This window comes from Ischnura elegans, chromosome 3 (genome assembly GCF_921293095.1).
Source record: "Ischnura elegans chromosome 3, ioIscEleg1.1, whole genome shotgun sequence".
Lineage (NCBI taxonomy): Eukaryota > Metazoa > Arthropoda > Insecta > Odonata > Coenagrionidae > Ischnura > Ischnura elegans.
In genome coordinates, this window is record NC_060248.1 from 117,415,434 (window position 1) to 117,440,266 (window position 24,833).

The following is a 24,833-nucleotide window of genomic DNA, read 5'->3' on the forward strand; positions in this document are numbered from 1 at the left end:
CCGTGGAAAAAAAGCATACATCCCTTCAATAAAAATAAGTCCACAACAAGAATTTACCAGGGTAACTTTTGTTTGCCCTAATAATTTTTACCCTTCACAGCCCTTTTTAGCCCGGCATTCCACATCGCTACAGCAGACCGAACCATGTTGACTGAATGAATGAATGCTTCATTGATGCATTGGGAAACCCATAAGAAAAAAAGTCTCTTAGTAAAGTTTACATTCTGCTCAAAAATACAATAATTATGAAAAAAACATAACATAAATAAGAGTAATTAAAAATTAATATTCAATCAAAATCAAATTGAACGACACAAAGATTTTTACAGCTCAAAACGACAGTGTTAAGGTTGTAAATATTCATGCAATTTCCTCATAAAAGATTCCGGGGTGAAGGAGCATTTTATAAAGGAGGTAATGAATTCTAAACCTTGGATGCAGTAATCAGGAAAGATTTTCGGTATTAGTCGGGGTATGTGAAGAAGGTTAAGGTCTGACCGGGTTTTTCTGCGGAAAACACAAGCCCTGTGGGTGAATAAGTTATAATAAGGCATTCAGGCATTTGAGTATGAAAGAGGGAGAATAGAAAAGACCCCAGGATGTACTTCCTTCGGGAGCCAAGATGCACCCACTTCAAGGCAACAAAATACTCAGAATCGTGATCGTCCCTGTGAATATGAAATATAAACCTAAAGCAGTTGTTAATTAACTGCTGGATACGCATTTCGAGAATATTCGTTAACTCGCCATATGGCATTCGTAAACAACATCCATAATTGTAAAAATCAACGAGGTTACAATTGAAATTCTAGTGTGACCAGGTAATTTTTTCTTTTAGAGCTTCAATAAGTAGAGATTTCCCTTGCAGCACATTTCCGATAAATGCAAGTCCTATTTCTAATTGGTTGAAAGAGTGATACCAAGATATCGAGCAGTTCTTTTTATTTAGCAATGCTCGTAATAAAACGAATAGGCGGAATACTATCATGGTCGATGCTATTTAAAAGTCTTGAATTTCCAAAAAGGACTGACACCCGATGTTGGATACCCTATTAACGTTTCCGCACATAAATCGTTTTCACAAAGACCGGACCAACCTTTCCTCTTCGTGAAGGATACGTACGCATTTACATATATTCTTTATAATACCGAGTACCTTTAAATTCTATCAGATATAAGTTTATTCCGGGCCATCCAATACGAATCGGGGCGCTGCGGCATCTCAGAATGATTATTTGAACAGGAGAATTTGAGAGGATAGAGGCTCGCCGCCGGCAAATGTCTTGCCTAACGAAAGACGGCAAGGGAACCACGGATTAACGAATTCCCTGACAGAACCGTAATCAAGTCAATTCGTCAAAGCAGGCCAATTAGAATTCTGTGTTAACCCAATAAAGTTATCCCTCTGCCAGAAAATACTATACAAATACAAACTCTGCATAGTAGGCCATTATGCGACCACGAGATTGCGATTCCCCAGGTACTCTTAACCTTTTGCCTGCCCGACAATTCAGCAGTCGCAGTCATTAAAATCTAAAACCCCTACAGATAACATGAATTTGCCTTCACCTTCCTCAATAATTCGTTATTTTATTCGAGCATTTCCACATGAAATAGGAAAGCCCACACAATTTGTCTTTAAGTAAAAAATACAAAGCATACTACAATATGGAAGAATATTATGAAAATCATCCCAACGTAAAGTAAAGGGCTAGTAAAACAAGTCTACGCCTAAAATTTAAATAAATTTTCATGCATGTAAAAGCAACACACCTTGCAAGACAACCAATTCGCGGTGAAATAAATATTAAGGCGGCTCCATCAAATAAAATTATTTACCAAGCGATGATAAGCATATCAAAGGTTTCCGTAGCTACGGTGTAGTAGCAACAATATATCCTTTCTAGAAGCTATATTCCTACTTTAGACATCCTTTAAGAGCAGGTTTTATAATGTCTATAACTGTTGGAATAAATCAGCGGTAACTGGAACAGGACGCTGTTGTAACCTTAACGTAAAAGTATTTGCAAGTTATAGTAATGAAAGTGGTACAGGATAACCGTAAGTTTAACAGGTGACTTCAAGAAAGGAAGACATACAACAGCGCCGACTTATAAAAAATATTGGGGGGGCCCATATCGGGGGTATTACCCCGGGAAGAGGTTAAATTCAAAGTGTGTCGCAGCACCGTAACACTATCATAATTCACACCCCTTGTTTTCAGTTAACCTGCTTACTACCTTAAAATGTTTTGTTTTAACACATTATTGAATGTGTTTTAAAAGGTATCTATCCTCAAACATGGGAAAATACCAATATATGCTTCATCATCAGTAGTCAACAATCCTAAGATTGGTTTGACGCAGCTCTCCATTTCTCTCTCCTATCCGCTAATCTCTTCATAGCTACATATTTATTCTCTTTTACATCCCTTTTTGTTCAATACAGCCTAGAACATTCTAATAATTATTTATGGTATACTTATGTTTCTCTGACCCAAAAGTAACGAATTAGGATGCTGAATTTACGAATATATGTTTGTGATTTCAAAAAGCATAATATAACTTAATTATTTTCTTGAGTTATTGAGGGGGCTCCGCCCCCCTAACGAATCTTTGAGGGGGCTCGGGCCCCCTCAGGCCCCATGGAGTCGGCGCCAGTGAAGACATACCTAATGAACTCTGATTTTTATTCTCCCAAATAACTAGACATTATAAAAACCGCTCTCAGCGTACACTACCAGTATAGTACAATCGGAATCCTCCCGAGGCAGTCCGTATCACAGAGTTAGAGCGCGAGATGCGGAAATCAGCAAGTAAGTTAAATATATAATATAATAAGTGTCACGAATATACAGCAACAACTACGGTAGATACCACTGTCTCATCACCCGCGGAGTTTAAAACTTAGAAATTATCAGTAAAATGCAAGGTGAAATATTTGAATACTACATGAAAGACATTTTGGAAAGCCTACTTATTTTGGTTAATTGGACGATTATCACAATGGCGATCAACCGCCAAATTTTTAAGATGGGTTATCACAAATTAGGGAATCATTCGTGAACGGAGAGGTTAAGAAATGCATTTTTCCTGGGAATTTGACACCTCTCCAACTTATTGATGAGCCAACGACGGGAAAACATAATTCAACGACTGCTTCTACTCCACCCAACATTCTACCATTGCTTGTACATCCGCTGGAACTTTTTCTTCATTAAACACACACGAGTATCTATTCAAACTAAGTGAGCAACGGAAGCAGATTATTTAATGGCGGGCTAGATGGAAGGATTTATCTTATCACACATTCCACTTCAATCCAGTCTATAAATACAATTTTATCAGAATACATTAAATTTCCTTGCCAGCAATCGCGTTGGAAAATCGCGCAAGCCACACAGCTGCACTGCTAGGATACAATTTCTCTCAGTGTAGTCAAAGGTCGTAGCTAGAACAACCAGGATGGGTAAGGGTAGAGCTCAATCCAGACAAAGCCAAAGGAGAGTGATGGACACACATTGAGGCCACTACCTATCACTCGCCAATCTCTCACTGCGAAGAGTTTTGTGTGCCGTGTATACGCTTATTACTGGAGCTTCCAAAACGCTGTGGGGGTGGTTTTACACCCTGGATCCCCCACCTGCTACGGCCTTGGTGCGGTCACCCATATCACCAAGCACGAGGGGAAGGGGTACAAAGGAAATGTAATCCATACATCTTTCTCACATTAAAAATATTCCTTGAATGCACGATGGAAACCAAGATCAGATGAAATTACCTATGAAATACGAAAATGAATCTCCAAAACTACTGGATTAGAATCGGTAGTATGGGTGGACCACGAAATATGAAGAATATATCGTACGATATACGTATTTCTGAAAGATGATTCAATAGAAAAAAATATGGATAAAGCTAATAGACATGAGAAAGGAAAAACGCGTGCTTCGTAGAACAAATCATTCGCTAATAAGAAAAGAACAAGAGGTTCCATTACTTGCCGGAGGAAATGTAGGTAAACGGTGGGCATTGAAGGAGGGTATATGCAAGTCGAAGTGAGCCAGAGGTCGGCCCATAATCGCCTCTAAATTTTAGAAGAAATATTAAAGGTGGCAAGAATAGAATGAAGAAGCCGGTGACGTCCATTAGGCTCGCTGAAGATCACGCGTCGCATAGGTACTGATCAATCAGCGAACGACTAGATGGCACCAGGAAGCAGTGGCGCAGCGAGGTGGGGGGAAGGGGGGGGTTTGGGGTATAACCCCCCCCCCCTCAGAGCTCATAGAAATTTTGAAGTTTAATCCATTTTACTTAATTTGATTGATATTACTAATAGAAAAGTGTAAGGAGCAATAAAATATCCCTCAGAAAGCCGTAAAACTCACCATTTACAACAATTAATCTTAAAATTCCGCAATTTATTAATCTCGCACCTACCGCTTATCCTGGTGGGTATAACATACTTCCACACAACCCGGTATTAATTGTAGTTGCACATTAACCCTCCCCCCCCCGTACCCCCAGGTTTAATTCCTAGCTGCGCCCCTGCCAGGATGTACGAGAAAAATATCAATCATAATAAAACTGTTGGAATAGACGTGGGAAATCCTATCAACTATTTCTTCCCCAAAAACATGGAGTACAATCAATCGTAAGTATATGTACAAATAAAATGATATACACCTTCCACCACACGCTTATTGAGGCGTCTGGAGAGGCATCTGGAGTATGTGCATGGATGTCACAAAAGTATATCTTAGGCAAAGGATGACGTAACGTTTTGATAGGAGCGTACCAACACACCGATATCTGCGCCCGTCCGTGTAGAGATACTATTTGTTTGAAGAATCAACCGTGTTAGGAGAAAAAAGGGATGATGAAGGATACGGTGCTTTAACGGAGGATTAACTGGATGTAATTCTCTCGGGTTTTCAGCTGGATGAGTTTTTCAGCATAAACCATAATGTGACAACTAGACAACTTGAAACCGTGAGGGAAATAGATCCATGATTAGGGAATGCTAAGAAAGGAAATGTGTGGAAAGATTGCTATTGTTGAAGATTGTTGAAAGAATGCAGCAAAATTTTATGATACTTTATTAAATAGTACCTAGTTTTCTCAGAAAAAAGGATGCTAATCCACCATTCCCCAGCAGTGAAAATCATTACTTTTATATCATCATCCATTACAGACTTAGGGACGTACAACTGCGTCAAAATTCTGATCCCAGAATTTAGGGGAGAGGGCGAAGGAAATAAATACAGGCCACCAACGCCGTGGCGATAAACTACATGGGCGCATTGATTCGAAGATGAGGCAAGCTTTGCCTCTAAAAAAATAATTAGAGAGTTAACCTGATTATCCCCATCCCTCCACGCTGCCTCAGGCCTCGCTGGCGCCAGGTTTAAGAGGCTTACATACGGCGTGAAACATTGAACTACAGTATAACCTTGAGAGATGGAGATGACAAGAAGCCCCGGGCGTCTGAAAAATTGGGCATGCATGAAGATAGAAACGGAGAGGTGGCAGGAGAGGAAAAGGGAGGATGATGCCATGAGGGCGAGGCAGGAACGAGATAACAAAAAGAAGAGGCCAGGGTCTGGATGGACCGTACGCCAAGCAACGCTGAGTAACGTCGCAAAATTAAAAGTAAATGGCAATCTCAGAAATTTTGATAAAAACGCAAACCTATAACAGTCAAATAATATACCGAGTCAAAATCGTTGAAGGTTTACATTATTTATTTCACATAGAAGAATGTGAGGTAGATGATGAGGCATAAACTTGGGCGAATAGAAAAAAAAATAAATGTAGGGCCAGAACAAATAAGCCAATTCCATAAACACATGAATGAGTGCAGTCGGATGAAAATGCTGAATGAATATTAACGGTTCGCTGGCTTCCATGTGATTCTTAATAACACCTTTTCCCCAATATAAAGGTTGCAGACATCAATATCTGAGAGTAGCAACAACGAGAATAAAATAATGTTCACATACGCTCTTACTTCGGTAAGTATTACCACCGACACCAGTGCAAACAAACAGTCGACAAGGATCACGAAAATAATCTTCCATGGAGATTACATACGTAAGGATATTTCTCTCATATCTTTAAACACCCCATAAATATTCTGTAGGAGATAGGTGTCCATGTAAAACTTCTCATATACCGACAAAATGTAAATATCCACAAGTAATTGAAATAGGTAAATAGAGGCGCACACACAAAACAATTTTTTTATCCTACACCTATTCATCACAGATTTTTTCATCTTGTACAAGACTAAAAGCCATCAAATGCCGATAGAAAATTATATTCTATCGTCATGCCGGAAACCGATTGAACTAATATTGGACATGCCTAATATATACAACAAATATATACTGACAAAAGTAAGCTATGAATGACAGCCATTCGTTAGACTGAGAAGCACACGGGCGAAAGATAATAAGAGAAAATTCTGGAAATAAAGGAGGAACCCATACTTGACAAATGAAATCGAATTACAACCGATACTATTGCTTACATTTGCCTAACGCACCGGAAACTATAGCCCGGAATGGCACTCAATAATACAAAAACTCGCATAATGTGGAAGCCCGGTATGTAAGAAATTCTGCATACATTATGTTTAAATTTAATTTTTCCCTCTAGTGTTTGATCAGACATGTCATCTGCTACTTTAAATAATCTTCCCGCGGTAGCTATGAGCACTAGTGAGCAAGAAAAATATGACAAAAACAAATCGATCAATGACGAAGAGTAGCTCGGGTATCCATAATGCGAAAGGATAAACAGAAGGTCAGTATATCATGAGCTGTTCATAGGCCACGGCAACTTCAAACATCAATGCCAAACGTTTTAGATATTTAAAAAATCAATTGTCATTAATCCGAACTATAAGGGCACTAAGAAGTTTTTTCCTTGACGCACCAAGGCAAACAACGTTTTAAAAAGCACTAATTGTCATTATTGGATACATTCAATTAAAAAATGAAATGCCAAAAATGATTCCGACGACTGAAGGCTTGATACTGCTTCATTACTTGTGCCGTTCGCTTATTTAACGACCACTAATGACAACAGTAATCCAGCCAATGGATGTATTCCATCGCATGACTTACGACCGGCAAAATTTTCCTGAAAGCTCGACATCAAGACCCACTGTAAACCAGCACCTATATTTCATTACGAGTTTCATACGAAATTACATCCATAGAATATAAATATAATCTATGAATTAAAGATAAAACGCCACTGGCACTGAAAATCGGAGTTTAAAGCCAAAAATGATTAATCCAAGCAATACAGCCGCAATTTGCCTACTTGAAAATAAACACCTTAAATAACATACGCAATAAAATTAGAAAAATAATCTCCTCAGCAATTTCAACCACAAAAAAACAATCTCACTTCAATTGACTGCGGCAAAACAATACCTTTTTCATAACCCACGTGGGAACAGGGGGTGTGGTCAAGCGCATGTCACAAAATAAAAACAATAAAATATAAGTACTGCAACAAATAGCACGAATGAAAGCCAAATTTACTCCAACTTAAGTCATTACCTAACATGTAAACAAATATGACTGAGTGACCAAGCCATACAAAGTCAAATGATCGCGGGATCTTGGAACATTATTTCTCTATATGCATGACATGACTTAGACTCAATTTTTAGATAAAATAACACACAAAACGTACAACACTTTTCTCATATCAAGCCTCCATCCTCAATGTTTAACAGAGCAAGTAGTATTTGAATATAAAATACCCAAAACAGGGACTCCTTGCAAACAGAGGATCGCCTACCTGAAACAATGAGGGCTTCATTCGGTCCCACGGTGTATATATTTCCCATTTTGGCTTTAAGATAAGGACAGCTTAATCACAGAGTGGATTGCGTTCTTGATTCACACAAAACAACACCGATTTCACCATCAATCAAAATATATCACAACCAACTACACTACACAACTACACAGACGATTACTGAGAACGAGAGTGACTGTGGCTCCCTCCGGTGAGCTAAGTCTCAATTTCGTGGAGCATCTCCCGAATCCAATTTAATGATAACAAACATCGTATTGTGGATCATATTTTACACATAAAAGAAAACTGGGGTATAATTTAATTTTATTAACTAAACCACATTTTATTGTATATGAAACCATTTAGTTAATTTTTTTAGGGAAAAGCTTTGAACTGGTTCGAGAACGCCATGTTGCAATGGACTCGGCATTGAAATAAAGTTTACAGGGATACTTTCCGGCGTCATACTTGCGCATGATATTTCTCTTAAACCAAAATAAGGCTCAACTCCTTATTATAATTATTGTGTTGGCTTAACCTGGTTCGTGGAAATGAAAATTAACCATACTCGGCGTTTCATTGAATGAGCAGTAAGTGCAGGCTTAATTGCGATTGAGTACAAGCTTCATTTGTTAATATTATTGTATGTAGCAGGGTCCACAAAGTGTTGTTATTCTCTGGCATCCATCTGGAACGTTTTTTGAGGTGAGTTGAGCAACATTGGTGTCTCCGGCGTATTCTATTCTATTCATTATCATTTCCTGTTTAGTTTCTGCCCATTAGAGTACCCGAAGACATCAAATTTTTGTTAATCATCCTATGACCTATCTCCACAGGTGAGGCCGTTATTGTAAAAGAAAATTTTCCAATCTTCTGACTCATAATTGGCTGTTATATTATGGTAAGTGTACGTTAACGCTCAATCTTATCTACTGTCTCTGATTACTTATTAATGAAAACAATTTAATGATTCGCGATTTGTGAGTGCTGTGATACCAATTTCTTTTTAAATTTCAGGAAGATATAGGTTATACTAGTGATCTAGATAGGCAAATAGAACAGCTTAAAAAATGTAAGATAATTAAAGAAAGTGAGGTGAAAGCATTATGTGCGAAAGCAAGGGAAATATTGGTCGAAGAAAGCAATGTGCAAAGAGTAGATTCTCCTGTCACTGTGAGTTGATTCTGTCAAACCTTGGTTCTTTGTTAGTGAAGTATTTTATTTATCAGTGACATAATTTTTTTCACTATTATTGTAGGTGTGTGGTGATATACATGGTCAATTCTACGATCTTAAGGAGCTCTTCAAAGTTGGTGGTCATGTTCCTCTTACCAATTACTTGTTTATGGGCGATTTCGTGGACAGAGGTTTCTATAGTGTAGAAACATTTTTGTTGTTATTAGCCTTGAAGGTATGCTGTGATCCGTATGTTATTGTACTATTAATTACATAGTTTTTATTGCTGAAATTTGACGTAATTTTTCCTTCATGTACAGGTTAGATACCCTGACCGAATAACACTTATAAGAGGGAATCACGAGTCTAGGCAAATAACTCAAGTATATGGATTTTATGATGAGTGCCTCAGAAAATATGGTAGTGCCACAGTTTGGAGATACTGCACAGAAGTCTTCGACTATCTTAGTTTATCGGCGATAATTGATTCAAAGGTAAATTACTGAGGTTTCTCTTTTTTACGGTATATTCATCGGTGGAATTTCTCTTGATATTCCTTCTATTTTTCAGATATTTTGTGTCCACGGCGGTTTATCTCCATCTATTCAAACTTTGGACCAAATTCGCACAATTGATAGAAAGCAAGAAGTTCCTCACGATGGGCCTATGTGTGATTTACTGTGGTCTGACCCGGAAGGTTAGTGTTGATATATCTCTCAAAATTTATCCTAGCCTGTGGTATTGATCCAGTGCCTGCAAGCCGTTAGTGTTTCTAGCATACTGTTTGCAACCGTGTAGGGAGTGAGTTATTTTCTGTATTGTTTGATCGCTTGTATTGAATTATGGCAGATATTTATTGGTTCTTTGGAAGATAAATTCCTTCGTTTTCAGCACTCTTGTATCACTCCTATTTTAATATTACCTTTTCTTATGTTGCTGTATGAAACGAATTAATATTCTTACTGTTCGTTGAGAAATTTTATGCAGATAATATAATTAGTCTGGTCAATATTTCTCCGTCTGTGTTAGAATTGCAAATATTTTACTCATTTTACTGATGTGGTGATCAAGATAATTTAATCTATTCCAGTTTTTTTTTGTCATTAGTTATCTGTCGTGTGAATTTTCCTGCATTTTATTGATAAGTTAATCCCTGAACATTTTATTTTTGGCGGTAAATGAAGGGGTGTTCATATACTTGCATTAGTATAATCCCACAGTGATTAATGATCAACATTTTAACTCTCTAGCCATAATTCAATGCCATTGTTGAGTAATTGGGCCTCCATTTTTGTAGAATAAAAGAAATTGAGTTGTCTCATTACAGAATCTTATAATTTACTTCTTTTTTTTAAAAGTTGAACGGGTTATGTTAGTGAGTTTTATCTGTAAACAAAATAGCAATGCACTACTTACCACCATCGTTCAAGTTAAGCTCTTGTGGTGGGGTTGAAAGTGTATGGACTAAAGTACATGGATTCAAAGAGAGTGTATAAATAAGATTGTGATTTCTACTAAGGTAATGTGAAGAATGACACGTACCCTTATTTTGGGCCCTCAAAAACATGAAAGAAGTGAACTAACATTCTCCTTCACATTTTAAATATTCTCAAGGCTTGTCTGTGCAAAACAAACTAATGATCCTTTAGATCACTGTTTGCATATGAAAATAAAAAATGGAAGCACAAACGTTCCTGAGCTTTTGTAATGGAGCTAGTATGGGGATATTTTGAGCTCAAGCATTAAGCAGATGGCAATGATCTGTCCGGAATTTGTTTTTTCAATTCATGTATTATTAAAGTTGTTATAACAGCCTCACTGTAGATTTTGGTATGTTGTGGCAACCCATCAAGTAGTGCTCACATTTCAAATTATTATTTAATCATACCAGTATCACATGGAACCATTGATATCAGCATGGAATTTTAAATCATCTGCTTATTTCATGAATGGCTGTCTACCTGTCTTTTGGTTTTGGTTCTTAAGTCCTGCCTTTCCCTTATGTCAACCATTTCAGAAAATATGTTACCTGTAATAACCTGTACATCTTAAAATGGTCTTTCCAGTTTTGCATTAGAGTTTGTAGCATCAAGACCATGTGGAACAGAAATGTATCAAGATATTCAATTAACTAAACGGAATGTGTCTGTACTTTTATGTACTTTGATTAATGTTTTTTTTGTGATTAGAATGATGTGAAATAGGGATGATAAATGTCTTATTATTGGTGGTAAGGAAAAAAGTAAGTTTCTGTTCAATCCTATTCACCCTTTCCTTAAAATAATGGTTGTGTGAAGTTTTGTATCTTGAATACCTTGTGAATTAGAGTTCCTTTGCAGAGTTTACAAAGATAACATTCATTTCCTTCAATTATTTACTCCTCTTTTTAATTGTGGGCATATAATTAAAAACATGCTTTGGCAAAGAGCTTTTATAGAAATATGTGGCTCAATGTGTGTATGTATCAGGAGTTTTATTTTTTTTATTTCCTTTGGTATCTATGACAGATACTACGGGTTGGGGAGTCAGTCCAAGAGGAGCCGGATTCCTGTTTGGCTCTGATGTTGTGACTCAATTCAATGAAGCAAATGACATTGACATGATTTGCAGAGCCCATCAACTGGTCATGGAAGGATATAAATGGCATTTCAATCAGACTGTTCTCACTGTTTGGTCAGCACCCAACTACTGTTATCGGTTAGTATCACGATCATACGTATTGGTAATTAATTCTTTTTGTGTATAATTTTTTTTTCTCTGTGGAGTTTTCGCGTAAAACATGCACTTCATTTCAAATTACTATCTGATATAGTATTTTCAACAATCTTATGTACAACCAACATACCTGCCTTTACAAAGCCACTTTGGATATAATTCTGTGCATCAGAGGCAAAGGACACTATGTCCGTTTTCCAAATTTTTCAGGAAAGAAGTTTAAAGATTTTTTTTCAATTTTACTAGTAATTACTAGAATGTTAGGTTATTAGACCAAAAACATTGTGATTTATAAATAATGTAAACTGCTTTACTAACCCTCTAGTAATTACTGGTTAAATTTTTTTTATCTTAAAGCTGCTCTCCTGAAAAATTAGGAAAACTAGCATAATATCATTTACCTTCAAGGGACAGAGTCATTGTATTATCAGTGAAGAATATAAAAGTGGAATAGCTTGCAGTAGGTATGGTTGTGAGAGCAGTAGCATATTCTTAATCACAAAACATTCAATTTGCAGGTGTGGGAATGTAGCTGCAATTCTGGAGCTCGATGAGCACTTGAAGCGGGATTTTACAATATTTGAAGCGGCCCCTCCAGAGAGTCGAGGTGTTCCTTCAAAAAATCCCCAGGCTGATTATTTTCTGTGAAGTGTCTAATCATAGAAAATGTGGACGTGTTGATGGACGTAATGAACTTTGAATGCACCGAATGAATTTTTTTGTGAGATTGCCAGGAGCAACTTCTGTATTCTGTGATCATTTAAAGGAAATGTGTGAGAATGTCAATCCACAATACAGTTTTAATCTCTGTTGGTGTTTCAAGGCAGTGAAGAGCATAAGTAATTAGCATGTGAAAGCTAACAGGGTGTAGATAGTGAAGTGAAGATGTATGAAGTAATTGAATGAGCTTTGTGACCTTTTTAAGTGAAAGTGTAGAGATACTTGATAGAATTTTTAAATATCTGTCTGTCTGAATTGTGTTTTGCCTTTTACACTTACATAAAAAAATTCTGTTTAATTTTTTTTAGTATTACTTGTGGCACATTGCATGAATCAATTGCGAGAAATGATGATGTAATACGATGAACATCATCATATTACATACCACGCAATGATGGGAACCTCATTTTTTTGTTACTACAAAAAAGCAGTGTCAAATTCCAAGTGAGAATTTCGTATATAACCCAACCTTCTTGCTCAAGTGAATTCTGATTTGTGGAATTTGGTTTCATCTGATACTAATCAGTTTCGACATGATGCAGACTGGGTCTGATCTGAACTGGATCAGGTCCAACCTAACTCAAGTCATGATTGTGGCTGAATGTCAGCCTTACTTGGATAAGAATATGTAGATACATCATAAGTTTTATCAATATCGTAGGTATAGAAGAAAAACTTGGCTGTTTCCACTTTATTGGCTTTATTTCTTCTATTCCTACGATAAAGGACTTCCACAAAGTTATGCCCACTACTATTAATTATTCTATCAATATGTTTAACCAGTCCACTGATGAAATTGACAAGTATGAATTTCATTGCTGCCAATCCCTTTTCAAAACTTGAATAATCCTCATTCCTTCCCCCTTAAAATTTCAATGCAGAAAGTAACTTCCTTTTGAGTTATTCTGCAAATTAACTAGTCCTTTCTCTATTACCCCAATTTACTTTAAATGTCATGGCATTGAAGAATTTGACTGTCCTTGCCAAACCTTGCTTAATCCTTTACTAGTGCCAGCAGGTCGATCCATCAGCCCGGGAGGAATGTGCGAAGAGTGCCAAGGGCTGATCTATCGGCCAGGTTGTTGTACACTCACGCCTTTTATTTTTTGTTTTTCATGTAGCTTTGGTAACTATTTTTAGTATCTATCATGGCTTAACAAACCTGGACGTTTTGGGAGCAAATAAAAAAATAGTTTCTGACAATGCATATTAAGCTTCATGTAAATTTTTAAGAGCAAATTCGCAAAAAAATTCAGCATTCTTCAGCATACCAGGCAAAATAGGTTGGCACTAAAAGGGGTAATATAGTGCAGGAGGGGATCTCTGTGGGATGGGCTAGGTAGGGTAGGGACAAATGTCTGCAAAATGATATACATGTACCACATATGTGGAGGATAAGCTGGAATATTGTGTATGAGCCTTTACTTTATGCGATAGAAAGGGAGGGAGCAAGAATTCACTCAACAGAAGCCACAGCAAGATTTAGCTGTTAGAAGAAGACACATCCTGGTCTGCACTACTCCAATAGATCACCTTATGGACTCATTATCCAGCGCTCGCCCCTCCCAGCCTTTTCACCCACTAAGTCCCTGGACTGATTGATTCCAACAGTTGCTGATCTTGGGCATGCATAAGTATGCTATGGGTCTTCTTCTCAGCAAGTACATTTATTTATACTTATGATCAGAATCATATCTTCTATGACTGAATTTCAGGTATTCATTAGAAATACCAGAGAAACTCATTTTTTCATTTCCCTCAGGGATAGTTCAGTTTTTCAAAATTTATTTTTCTGAACATTTCACTAGAGCAGCGGTTCCCAAAGTGGGGGTCACGGGCCGTTCGGAAAGGGGTCGCGAGATGTATACGAATAATAAAGTGAACTATGTACTAAAACTTAGACAACCATTTTTAGGGGGTCGCGGCTAAAACGTATGGGCTAAAATGGGTCGCAGAAAGAAAAAGTTTGGGAACCGCTGCACTAGAGCACCTTTACTTACTAGGTTGGCACATCCTAATGACCATTTATCAGGAGTATACATATATTACCATTTACATTCGTGGAGGCACAGATGCCAGATGAGAGTGATGGAGTGAAGTGAAAAACAACATTACAATGGACATGGGAATCCCTACCAACTATGCATGTATTTATATTCTCTGAAAACGTGGAGAAGAATCAAATAAGGATAAGAATCTCCAGCAGGACCTAACCCTTCAAGGTGGGATTAGTTGGAGCTAGTCCTGTCAGTATGTTATTGAAGTGACTAATACTGGGTGATTTTGTGCAGAGGCATTGAAAAGTGCATGCCACCATGCACATAACCTCGTGGTGGTCCAGGTTCACCTTCCAACAAGCACAAGTCATATGAAAGATGAGATGGGAGGGTTCCATGAATAGCTAGAGGAAATTATTAAGTACATAATACAATCAAGGGTAGGAAAAATATAATAATGATGGTACACTGGAACACAGCCATAGAGGAGGGAAGGGATGAGATGAAATTGAGGAATTTGGATTAGGAATGAGTAATGACCAAGGGGAGAGAGCAGTGTGGTTTTCCACAGGAAACAAGGTAATTGTAACTAACACATGGCTAACATAAGACACCATTAGGTGTGAGTGATTCCTCATCCCGACTTAAATAGGAAGTTTGCATTGTGACTACACTTACTACTCTGCTTAAATTTTCAGTTGAAATAATAGCTTCCAGCAGTGGTGTAACTAAGAATATGCTTTGGAGGAGATGAGGAGGGCTGAGGGGGAGTGTCGCACCGTTGCAGGGCACTCAACTCCTTAGTCATCGGTCGGTGTTCAGTGATTCGTCTCACTGCCACAATATTGATGAATGATCATTAACTTTACGCAGATGCAGTTACTTTAAGTCAATACTGGAAAATATTTTTATATAATTTTTTATTCCTCTAAGGTGGCTTTGGGGGGATCTATCCCCTCATTCCCTTCCAATACTTATGCCAATGACAGAAAAAAAATTTAACAGGATGAAAATCTTCATAGATGGTATTTATAGAGATGCAAAGTTTATTGCACTACCTTAAATTCCAGCTGAAGTTTAGTCAAGGATCTTGGGGGGGAGGTTAATGAGTGAAACTTAGGGGAGGTACAGTCTTCGTGATCTCTGCAAAATGGACAAACACTTTTATGGCTATGGACCAGAGGTTCTTATTGAGTAAAATTTGATCTAATCAACAGAGGTTGACCAGATATCTAATAAATCAATTCACGATGAATTTCAATTTCATTAAGGAATGTTAGCTCTCATGAACACAAACAGTAACTTGACCTCTGTTGATGGTGACCATACTGAGAAAGACTTGAATTTCTGGAAAATTCTGGGAAGCTTCATCACATTGCCACTTATTTTAAGCCAAAACAAAACCCTTGAGAGAAATTTCTGTTTTACACCAAAAGTATACACCACTAGTTCCACGAAGATAATTGAACATGTATTAGTGATATGAATAATAGGCAAGACCGTAGCCAGGGGAGGGATCAAGGGGGATTGATCCCCCCCGAAACGAAAAAAATTAAATACATAGATACCTTATGCTCGCTTGGTGCTCAAACGACGATATTATATAGCAGCGCAGGGACATCTAGTAGTCCAATGTGACTTAAGTCAATAGTTATCTAAGCAAATTTGTAGGTGCAGTGTGTGTAGTTGTAGAGCAGTGTGTGAAATAATAGTGCTATGAATTAGTAGAGAGGTGAGTGACTTATGAGCCTCCTGAGCGACCGCACCGAGGAGTTAATTCATTTGGTCGCTGCAAAAAAAAAGCTAGAAGGCTAAATTCAATTTTATAATAATATTTTTATATTTTCCTTTAAGGGTTTATAATAAATATGTATATTTAACCGTATACGCTATTTTATTTATCTTATAAAAATAATTTTATGTTTGTCTGCTAGTCCATAAACCCTCCCCCGAAAATATTTTCTGGCTACGGCCTTGATATTAGGTGATAATATTATACTACTTGAAGAGTTATGTGCTACTCATTAAGACTGAATAAAGAAGTGGTTCTCAAAGTAAAAAATGAGATGGCTCATAATTGAGTTCTCTTGACATCAAAAAAGTAGAAAAAATTGTAAATGCTAGAAAGAGGTTTGTTCCCTTTAAGGTTAGACCACGATAAGAATAGGGATGGCTTCAATACATACAAATGGATTGTTGTACACTAGCATTGTTCACCAATTTTCTTTTGCGATGGAATTTGAAAGATTAAAAAAATCCATTTTTTTCGTTCCACTTCAATTTTTCAATCTGTCACCTACTTGCACAGCTATCGAAACATCACTAGCCTGACTACTTTCACAGATAAGTTGATAACATCACTTACTCATGGCAAACAGGACACTGCTTCAAAGCTACAGAGTAGGAGTTGCAAAAATAACAACTTGGTCTTTCCCAAACAATGATTTATTTTTTCCCACTATGGTTTCGCTACAGAGTAACATTTTCAAGGTGTTAAATTATGCATATGTCAGTAAAGTAAGTATATGCCACCTCGAAAATGTTATGCTGTAATGGAACCATGGTCCGAAAAAATAATGCACCATGCAGAAAAAGCAAAGTAGTTATTCCTTCGACTCCTATGAAAAAGGATCTCCACCAAGTCATGCCCGCAACTATTACATATATCTAAGGTAAATATCCTCAGGCTTGTGAATGATCCTCACATTGTCCATTGCTGTTTACACTTTTGTGAGTAATTCCTTCCACCAATGAAAAGTTCTCCCTACATGAAAACATGAACCAGAACCCTATAATGATATTTCCATCTACAAAAAGTAGGTGGTAATTTTTGCATTTACTTACTTTTACCTTACAAGAAAATGAATGAATGGAGATTTTTTTCATTGTATGTAACTCATCTTTCCCATCAATCAAAAAAACTCTTCCAGCGAACTTCGATCATTAGAAGAATAATAAATTGAATAAGAAAATGACTGAAAAGAGAAGATTTTTTCATCGTGACTTATCTTTCCCTTTCATCTAAAAAACTATTCTAATGAACTGCAATTTAGGGTCCGAATGTACAACCCTGTTTACATGTTTCACACCTGGTCTTATTTTCATGAAGAATTTTGAGGGTAAAAGAGAATTTTATGATTTTTATTGGATTTCTTTTATGATTACAAATCAATTAAATCGCCACATTGGTATTACATTGAACTATGTACATATTATGATAGAGGCAAAGACTAACCATTTTCAGCCTCAGGAAAAATAATTATCATTTCTGGCTTTCTTCTCACTTTTTGTACATGCATGCATATCACTGAATTTGTTTGCTTACAAGAAAATATTATGTAGTCTCTTGATAAAAATAGGAATCCTGCTATAGATTATGAGCTACAATAAAAAAATACATACATACTTTATCAGATAAGTTAGTTGTATATCCCATCCCATATCTTCATATTTATGATGAGTAGTATATCACATTTATTTTGAAACATCAAAGTGGAAAATATCAGTGGCAAAAGTTTGGCACTATGCAGCCGTATCACGAAATTTCATGCATACTATAATCTGTTTTGGACGGTAAACCTTACATTGAATTCAAGGATGAAAAAGCTAAAGCTGTTCTCCAATAAAAAATATTTCACTGTAAATTTTTCCTGAGAACCTGAAACCAGAAGTATCCCTACAATTTAAAGTATTTCAATCATATACATAGGTGCAAAACTTCCACGGAGGAAAAATCATTTCCCTTTGCCAGAATTTGAACCTGGATCTCCCAAATTTGCTTCTTGCTCTGCAAAGATTTTTTGTGCAAAGGAAGGCAAGAACCAGTTGGCCAGAGGAAGATGATGCCTCAGTAATTCAAATGGAAGAACACCTGGCATAAATTTGGGAGCTATAACAAATCCCAGCCAAGGAAAATGATTTTTCCTCTGTGGAATTTTCACACTTCATGCACACTTGCAGGTGACTCCATAAAGGCACACTGCTGACTAGTCCATAGATTCAAAACTAAACCTTCAAATACTAAATACCATCCTATGATTCCAACCGAAAGTTTTAATAAGTTTATTAAAATCATTAAAAGTGCAATGAGCCCACACAAAAGGGAGAATAGCACAACAAGTGAATTCTATTGAGGACTTAAATTTTGTTGAATTCATTAATAAAAAATTTGGATTGGATTTAATGACTTTGTCATCTGACACTACCCTTATTAGTCATTTCCAATAAAAGTGAATTTAAAAGGCAGCTCAACAGAAAAGGTTGTCCACAGTCCATTCACTTTGGGATATGGGACATTAAATTGTGCTTAATAATCACTAAGCCCTAACCTTAAGGTACAGCTATGGATTATTTAACATGACTCCCATAGTTACTCAGCCCATACCCATCAACAGCACCATAATTTTGACTCCAGACATGGACCTCTTCATTGGTTCCACCCCCACACATGGAACCAATATGGATTGGTGACGTAAATGGTAGCATACTTGACTGACAATAGAGAGATACAGGTAAGCAATTTCAAATCCAAATCAACTCAAATGAGCTTTTCAGGGGAAACGTAACCTTATGGCACACTTAGCCTTATTCAGAGAAAATTTATAGCAGAAGGAAGATAGCAAAACTGCTAGCACAAAGGTGTAAATTGCAGCAGGTCTGAACCTAGTTTATCTTTCTACAATTAAATTGATAGTCATGTGACCATACACTAAGGATTCATACACACAGCCTCATCTATCTAATTCATCAACAAAAACATAGATTGAGCCTAACGGGCAAATTTAATTTTCCCATCATTTTATTCCCTTTGAATTGCACTACCCTTAACCCATTTCTCCCCACCGTAGCCGTATGGCTACACCCTACAATTCTGAGCATATGAGGCTCTTGATGAAAAACTGCACTCTACTTTCTTTTCATACTGTCAAAAATATGCTTCTTAATGTTTTACAAATCTAATCCATCAATTAGTTAATTTTTGAAGCTGATAGAAATAATCCCACTTGCTGAAAGTGACTGGTGCAAATTGGAATCTCAATATTTATTTATTTATTTAGATCTTCCCCGTAAACAGCTCATAGAGACCTTTACAACGGAGTATTAACGAAAGATGTCACAAACATCCATGCCCTGAATGGGGACAACCTACCTAGGCAGGATTCGAACCCATGACCTTCAGTTTGACAGGTGAGGACTTTACCCCACCGCCGACTAAGCAGGCGAATTGATGCCAACTGTCTGTAAAGAAGTAGCAAATCTTTCTTTAAGCTGGGTAGAAAGTTGATCCCTTAAGATTTGGACATGTTACCATCCAGTGTAGCCATGTGCCCATGGGTCATTCTGAGAAAAATGTTCGATGAATGGATCACCAAAATATTAGAATATAAGAATTATTTTAGACGACCATTGGAGCGAAACACCTGAATGTCTTCAAAATCGCAAGCAGATAATTTTCAGGGAGGAAATGGGTTGAAGCTGCTGAGGAGGAGACCAATGCTAGAGGCTAAGTATCTAAGCAGACAGCTATAAAATCTTCCATGGGAAGAAGGTCATCCAAGAGACATCCACTGTTCAGAATGCTAAACTTTTTTCTAACAACTCCTTCTTGATTTCCAAAGGTTACGCGAGGCTTAAGTTCAGTGGTATACTCAATCCCATAGTTCCTCAAGAGTTCAAGTCATGTCACTTATGGTCCAAAGTTACAAGGAAGTTATCATACTAAGAACTGAGATTTATAAAGCATTCATTCGTATTTTCAATTTTTCACCATAATGCTAGCACATTATCTATCACCAGCATTATATAAAAATACATTTTCACCATTACAGTTGCTTACATTATTAACTTGGCTGATCATGATTAAACAGAATATTACAGCTTTCATTGAGGCATTCAAAAGTGACCATAACTTATTGAAAACTTATAACTGAAGAAACGTTTACCAGCAGTTTTCCCACATACATACATATAATTAATAACTTGAGCAATAATGCATGAGTCAAAAGCTCCAGCTGAAGTTGGATAACATAGGTACTTTGGGTTGCATGATGGTCGAAGACATACATTGTCAACAAATCAAGGACCCAAATTTTACCTCTATACAAACACATATTACTTTTAATGAGAAAGAAATAAATTCATAAACATATATTTTTCTTTTACTGTAAATATTGATGATATGAAACAGAAAGACTGCTGACTTAAACTTGACCCAAACAGCTGCTCATCAGGTTATAAAAAAGAAATATTACTGTTAATCTTTTACTTAAAATCTGCTCCAAATATGTTTATAAAAAATTACAAATGATGATGGCCACATAAGTACCTCAAGCAAATTAAAAACCACCCATAAATAGGCAAGAAGAAAATTCACACAGTAGGTGTTGGCTAACTACAACATAACTTATAAAACATCGTAACCCAAAAGTGAAATACATACAAGAAGTATTCAAAATAAGAGCATTTGTTCAACAGACAAGAACTTTATCACTCCTGCAAAAGTAAATAATATTATGCACACACCAATATCATCTCTGTGATGGAACAATGCTTATTAAAGGTAATACATCCCCACATTTTGTACTAACTTTAAAAGTAGCTTGGCTATCTCCTCGAGTGGGACCAATATTTACAATAACTATAGGTTTTTTTTCTTCAGCTGCCTGGAGAATAATTCGGTAGCTGGAAAAAACAGAAAGGGAAGATCCCAGGACTAGGAGACCATCAGATGATCTTACTTCAGTTTTCACTGCCTCCACTCGCTTCTGTGGCACATTATCACCAAAGAAGACAATATTTGGTTTCAGGATACCACCACAAGATTCACAAGGAGGCAGGTTGAATTTATCGATTTGTTCCTGATTTCAAAGAGAAACAAGCTATGAAATATATGGTAAATTAATCGACAATAATTTACCTCTAACCAGAGTTAAAAATATGAACTTTTTCAAAATAAGTGAAGTGACTAGACTTTGGATCAGTGGTTTCCAACCTGGTTTGCGATAAATAGCCTCGGGATTGAATGAATGAGATAGGACGGGAATGAATCTCAAGAGGAAACACAATTATGATTCTGTAGCTTAACATGGTCGTTGAACATTTTCAGTTTTACTTTCTGACAAGGAAGAAAATTTGCAGTTGTAGTGAGACAATATGTTCATTTTAACATGCTGAGAGAAAAAACAAAGCAATTTTTTATGTTTATCAATATACTTAGAATCAGTTCCCAACACCGAAAAGAGATATATGTATCACGTAAAAGCTGCAAATATTGGTCCTCAACGCTCCTATGAAAATATTATTCATTCTTCCATTAATGAATTAATGTGTATAGCTGACTTAATGAAATGCACAGTTTTCCAATATGTGCGAGCTTAAATAAAATATTGGCATAGGCAACCAGCACACCTCCCAAGCAACCCCTGAATTTCAGGCTAAATGTCAGAGATGGCATTAGCAAAGAGGAGAATCAGAAAATCAGATGATGAATAAGTAGGGAAAAGGGAAGGAATAGAAACATAAATGATAAGTTATGCAACAAAGCCAATTCAATGAGATAATTGCGACAGGCTGAGGTACTGTGTGCTTAAAATGCTCCTTGCAAACCCACATTAACTGATAAATAACTATAACAACATTCAAACCTCAAAAAAAGGAAACTGAAACTATTTAGTCACCTAAACTCTTTACCCACTAAGAAAACAACAGTCTGAATCAGGGGCGTAGCCAGAACTATGTTGGAGGAACGAGCCGGGGGTTCAGGGGTGTGGAACCCCCCTCTGGAAAAATGCGAACATTTTTATCTCTAGAAATCAAATTTTACGCTATTTGGCACTTCAAATTACACAATTGATGGGTAGTTGGGGAGCTGTTTCACTAAAACACATTGGTGGAGAAGGATAAATTTGTTTTACAGGGTAATATTTTTCTGCTAAAATTAATTGGTTTAGCAGGGCATGTGTTCCCCTGGCTATGCCACTGGTCTGGATACTCATGAAAAATGGAAGCATTATTGAACTAAAATAAAAAGTGGAAAATAGATCAAATTGAATATTACAGCCATTCCCCCTACTCTGTCACATGCCCTAATGCCAATGAGTCCAGGGCAATGCCCTCTTTAGGATTCTTTTATCCATCCATCCCCTTGAGATGACTTAAAGATCCTCTGAGGCCAAACCTTTAACACAGGAGGCTTACAGCAATCTGGTCTCCTTTCCTTTGGGCAGCACAGCCCCTTGGCAAAATACCACAACCAAATTCAAACCTCCCTCTTCAAAATAACTCCTAGCCTAAGCTCAGAAGTAATTTGGCATCTTTGGAGACCCCTGCCTAAAAAAAATTTGGAGCCCATGATTTAATTCTGATAGATTCTGAAACGAGGCCAACAAAATGACTCAGATCAAGGGTTTCAGACTATCACTAGCCACTGCTCCAGGTTCAACTCCTATTTGATTTTTGAACCATTTTTCTCTTCTCCTATCCACTTCCTCAATGCATTTAAGACAAAAATTCTTCTTATGCTGACAGTAGCAGATGATGAACCTTTTCTTTCCGAAATGCAAGAAAATTAAGTGAACAATTATGCTGGCATAGCTGTATCTCTACTTATTTCAACGATATGCTACACTAGACTTTGCAACACATGGTTGGATCTAATCATTCCCAGTGTTTGAATTTCTAAAATGACAGTTTATGTAAGTATTATTCTGATACAGTTCTACTAAAAGGCTAAGGCAATTTTAAATCATTAGAAGCACTGGCCAAAATGGCTGAAAAGCAATTGATGTATTAACATGACTGAGGGATTGACATGATTAACTGGAAGGGGAGAACGTCTATTCAACCATTACATCCGACAGAATTAGAATATTGTCCAGGGACAACTGAAATTATAAAAAAAAATCTTGGAGATGAGTGATTACCTGAGGAATATCAACGTCGCCATCAGGACGAATGCTTACGGCAACATCGGATTTTAACGTTGGATTTAGCTCCTCCAGCAACTTTTGAAATTTGTGTCTGGAAATCATCATTTTGCAGCTAAGACAGCCTACTTCGTATCCTGAGCCATGTAGCTCAATTACCCTTTTACTTCCAGCCTTCTGATGCAATCTATCAACATTCTGAGTTACAATCGCCCCCACCTGTTAACCAAACAATGCTCACGTCAGAGGAAAATATTCAGCTTGAATAAATTGGAGACAAATCTGCATCTATAAGCTAAACAAACCTTTCCCATTCCTTCCCATTGGCTTAGGGTTACATGGCAAATGTTGGGTTGAAATGCAGAAAATCGAGACCAAGCTACAAAATTTCTTGCCCAATATCTTTTCCGAACCTCTGCATGTTTCACAAAATCTTGATACTGAACTGGTCTACTGGTACTACGGGCATACAGACCCACTCCTTCCGAACGATAATCAGGAATTCCACTTTCTGTAGATATTCCTGCTCCAGTAACTACTAATAATTTCGAGGCATTATTGATGTACTCGTGAAGTCGACGGATGTCGTTTTCTTTGACCGGAGCGTACTTGGGCACAAAATTAACAGCATTTAAAGAATTAAAGCTATGCTTCACACACTGGACCATAGAGAACTTCATAACTATTCAAGCGCACAGTCACTCTCTCGTTAAAATAAAAACAAAACAAATTCACGAAGCAACAAATATGAGAAGTTTAAGGTCCGCGATTTTAGTTTAAATAACTGTACAAATATTTTACTCCGCACATTTCGTTACACAACGTAATCACTGCCTGTTTTCAGGGAATTTCGGTGACATCGGGTAACTATACAGTGGTCGTATTAAAGGAAGTTAATATCGCTTCAAAGAACATGGACACCCATTCTACACCAACGCACTATTAATGTCATATTAGTAGATCCACAGACACCTTCATATGTTCACAAACCTTCGTCCAAATCGTCAAAGAATGACCGATGACCATGGTAAACAGTACCACTCTACGTAAATAATAATCCAATCTTGCCGGCCGAAAATGGCCTAACTTCCCAAAATAAAGGGGAGAAACCAACGGACAATGTACGCATGCGGCTCCCTAAAATATTTGATCCATTAACAATAGAATAATATTCGATTCCTCAGAGATTATTTAAATTTCTTTAATATAATTATACAGAGGGCATTATCAAGAATTTTAAGTTAATCCCAACCGCAAGATATTCGTTTCTTGCTTTAACAGAAGTCGAAGTCGTTCGCTGGTCGTAAGATTTCAAATGAAGGGTGTGAATGATTGCGACTATGTATTCACGGGAAATGTAAAAATAATAGGCATTTCGAGTGTAATTTCAGGAGAAAATATATTTTTCATTGTCATGAGGAAGTATTAATCGATTTGATACGTTTCTGCATTGTACGTAATTTGCCCCCTTATTTTGGGATGTT

The 24,833-nt window shown here is 37.0% G+C and overlaps 2 protein-coding genes and 1 long non-coding RNA gene across 3 annotated transcripts in view; 1 reads left to right on the plus strand and 2 right to left on the minus strand.

Annotated features, from left to right (window-relative positions):
* The window catches only part of LOC124156423, a 71,541-nt gene extending 63,420 nt beyond the window's left edge, over positions 1-8,121 (minus strand). Inside the window, exon 1 of the long non-coding RNA XR_006864316.1 lies at positions 7,818-8,121. This is a non-coding gene — a long non-coding RNA (uncharacterized LOC124156423). The remainder of the gene's footprint in view (positions 1-7,817) is intronic.
* Positions 8,122-8,245: 124 nt separating this feature from the next.
* LOC124156420 (serine/threonine-protein phosphatase 4 catalytic subunit) lies at positions 8,246-12,727 on the plus strand. Its single transcript, XM_046530971.1, has 8 exons — positions 8,246-8,522; positions 8,654-8,718; positions 8,835-8,990; positions 9,076-9,228; positions 9,314-9,487; positions 9,564-9,690; positions 11,501-11,690; positions 12,227-12,727. The coding sequence occupies exons 2-8, from the start codon at positions 8,716-8,718 to the stop codon at positions 12,354-12,356; spliced, it is 933 nt and encodes a 310-aa protein (XP_046386927.1). The 5' UTR covers positions 8,246-8,522; positions 8,654-8,715; the 3' UTR covers positions 12,357-12,727.
* A 4,818-nt stretch (positions 12,728-17,545) lies between these two features.
* On the minus strand, positions 17,546-24,550 carry LOC124156421 (NAD-dependent protein deacylase Sirt4). Its single transcript, XM_046530973.1, has 3 exons — positions 23,655-24,550; positions 23,347-23,568; positions 17,546-21,282 (listed from the first exon to the last, which is right to left on the minus strand). Exons 1-3 carry the CDS (start codon positions 24,027-24,029, stop codon positions 20,953-20,955), a joined length of 927 nt encoding a protein of 308 aa, XP_046386929.1. The 5' UTR covers positions 24,030-24,550; the 3' UTR covers positions 17,546-20,952.
* Between the last annotated feature and the right edge of the window lie 283 nt (positions 24,551-24,833).

Excerpts from the sequence above, each read along its gene's own strand:
- LOC124156420 (XM_046530971.1), top strand. Across the intron at positions 9,229-9,313 it reads TGTTGTTATTAGCCTTGAAG|GTTAGATACCCTGACCGAAT; the intron begins GTATGCTGTGAT and ends CTTCATGTACAG. Across the intron at positions 9,691-11,500 it reads ACTGTGGTCTGACCCGGAAG|ATACTACGGGTTGGGGAGTC; the intron begins GTTAGTGTTGAT and ends TATCTATGACAG.
- LOC124156421 (XM_046530973.1), bottom strand. The coding sequence starts at position 24,029 with ATGAAGTTCTCTATGGTCCAGTGTGTGAAGCATAGCTTTAATTCTTTA. Across the intron at positions 23,569-23,654 it reads AATGGGAAGGAATGGGAAAG|GTGGGGGCGATTGTAACTCA; the intron begins GTTTGTTTAGCT and ends TTTGGTTAACAG. Across the intron at positions 21,283-23,346 it reads GCGACGTTGATATTCCTCAG|GAACAAATCGATAAATTCAA; the intron begins GTAATCACTCAT and ends CTTTGAAATCAG.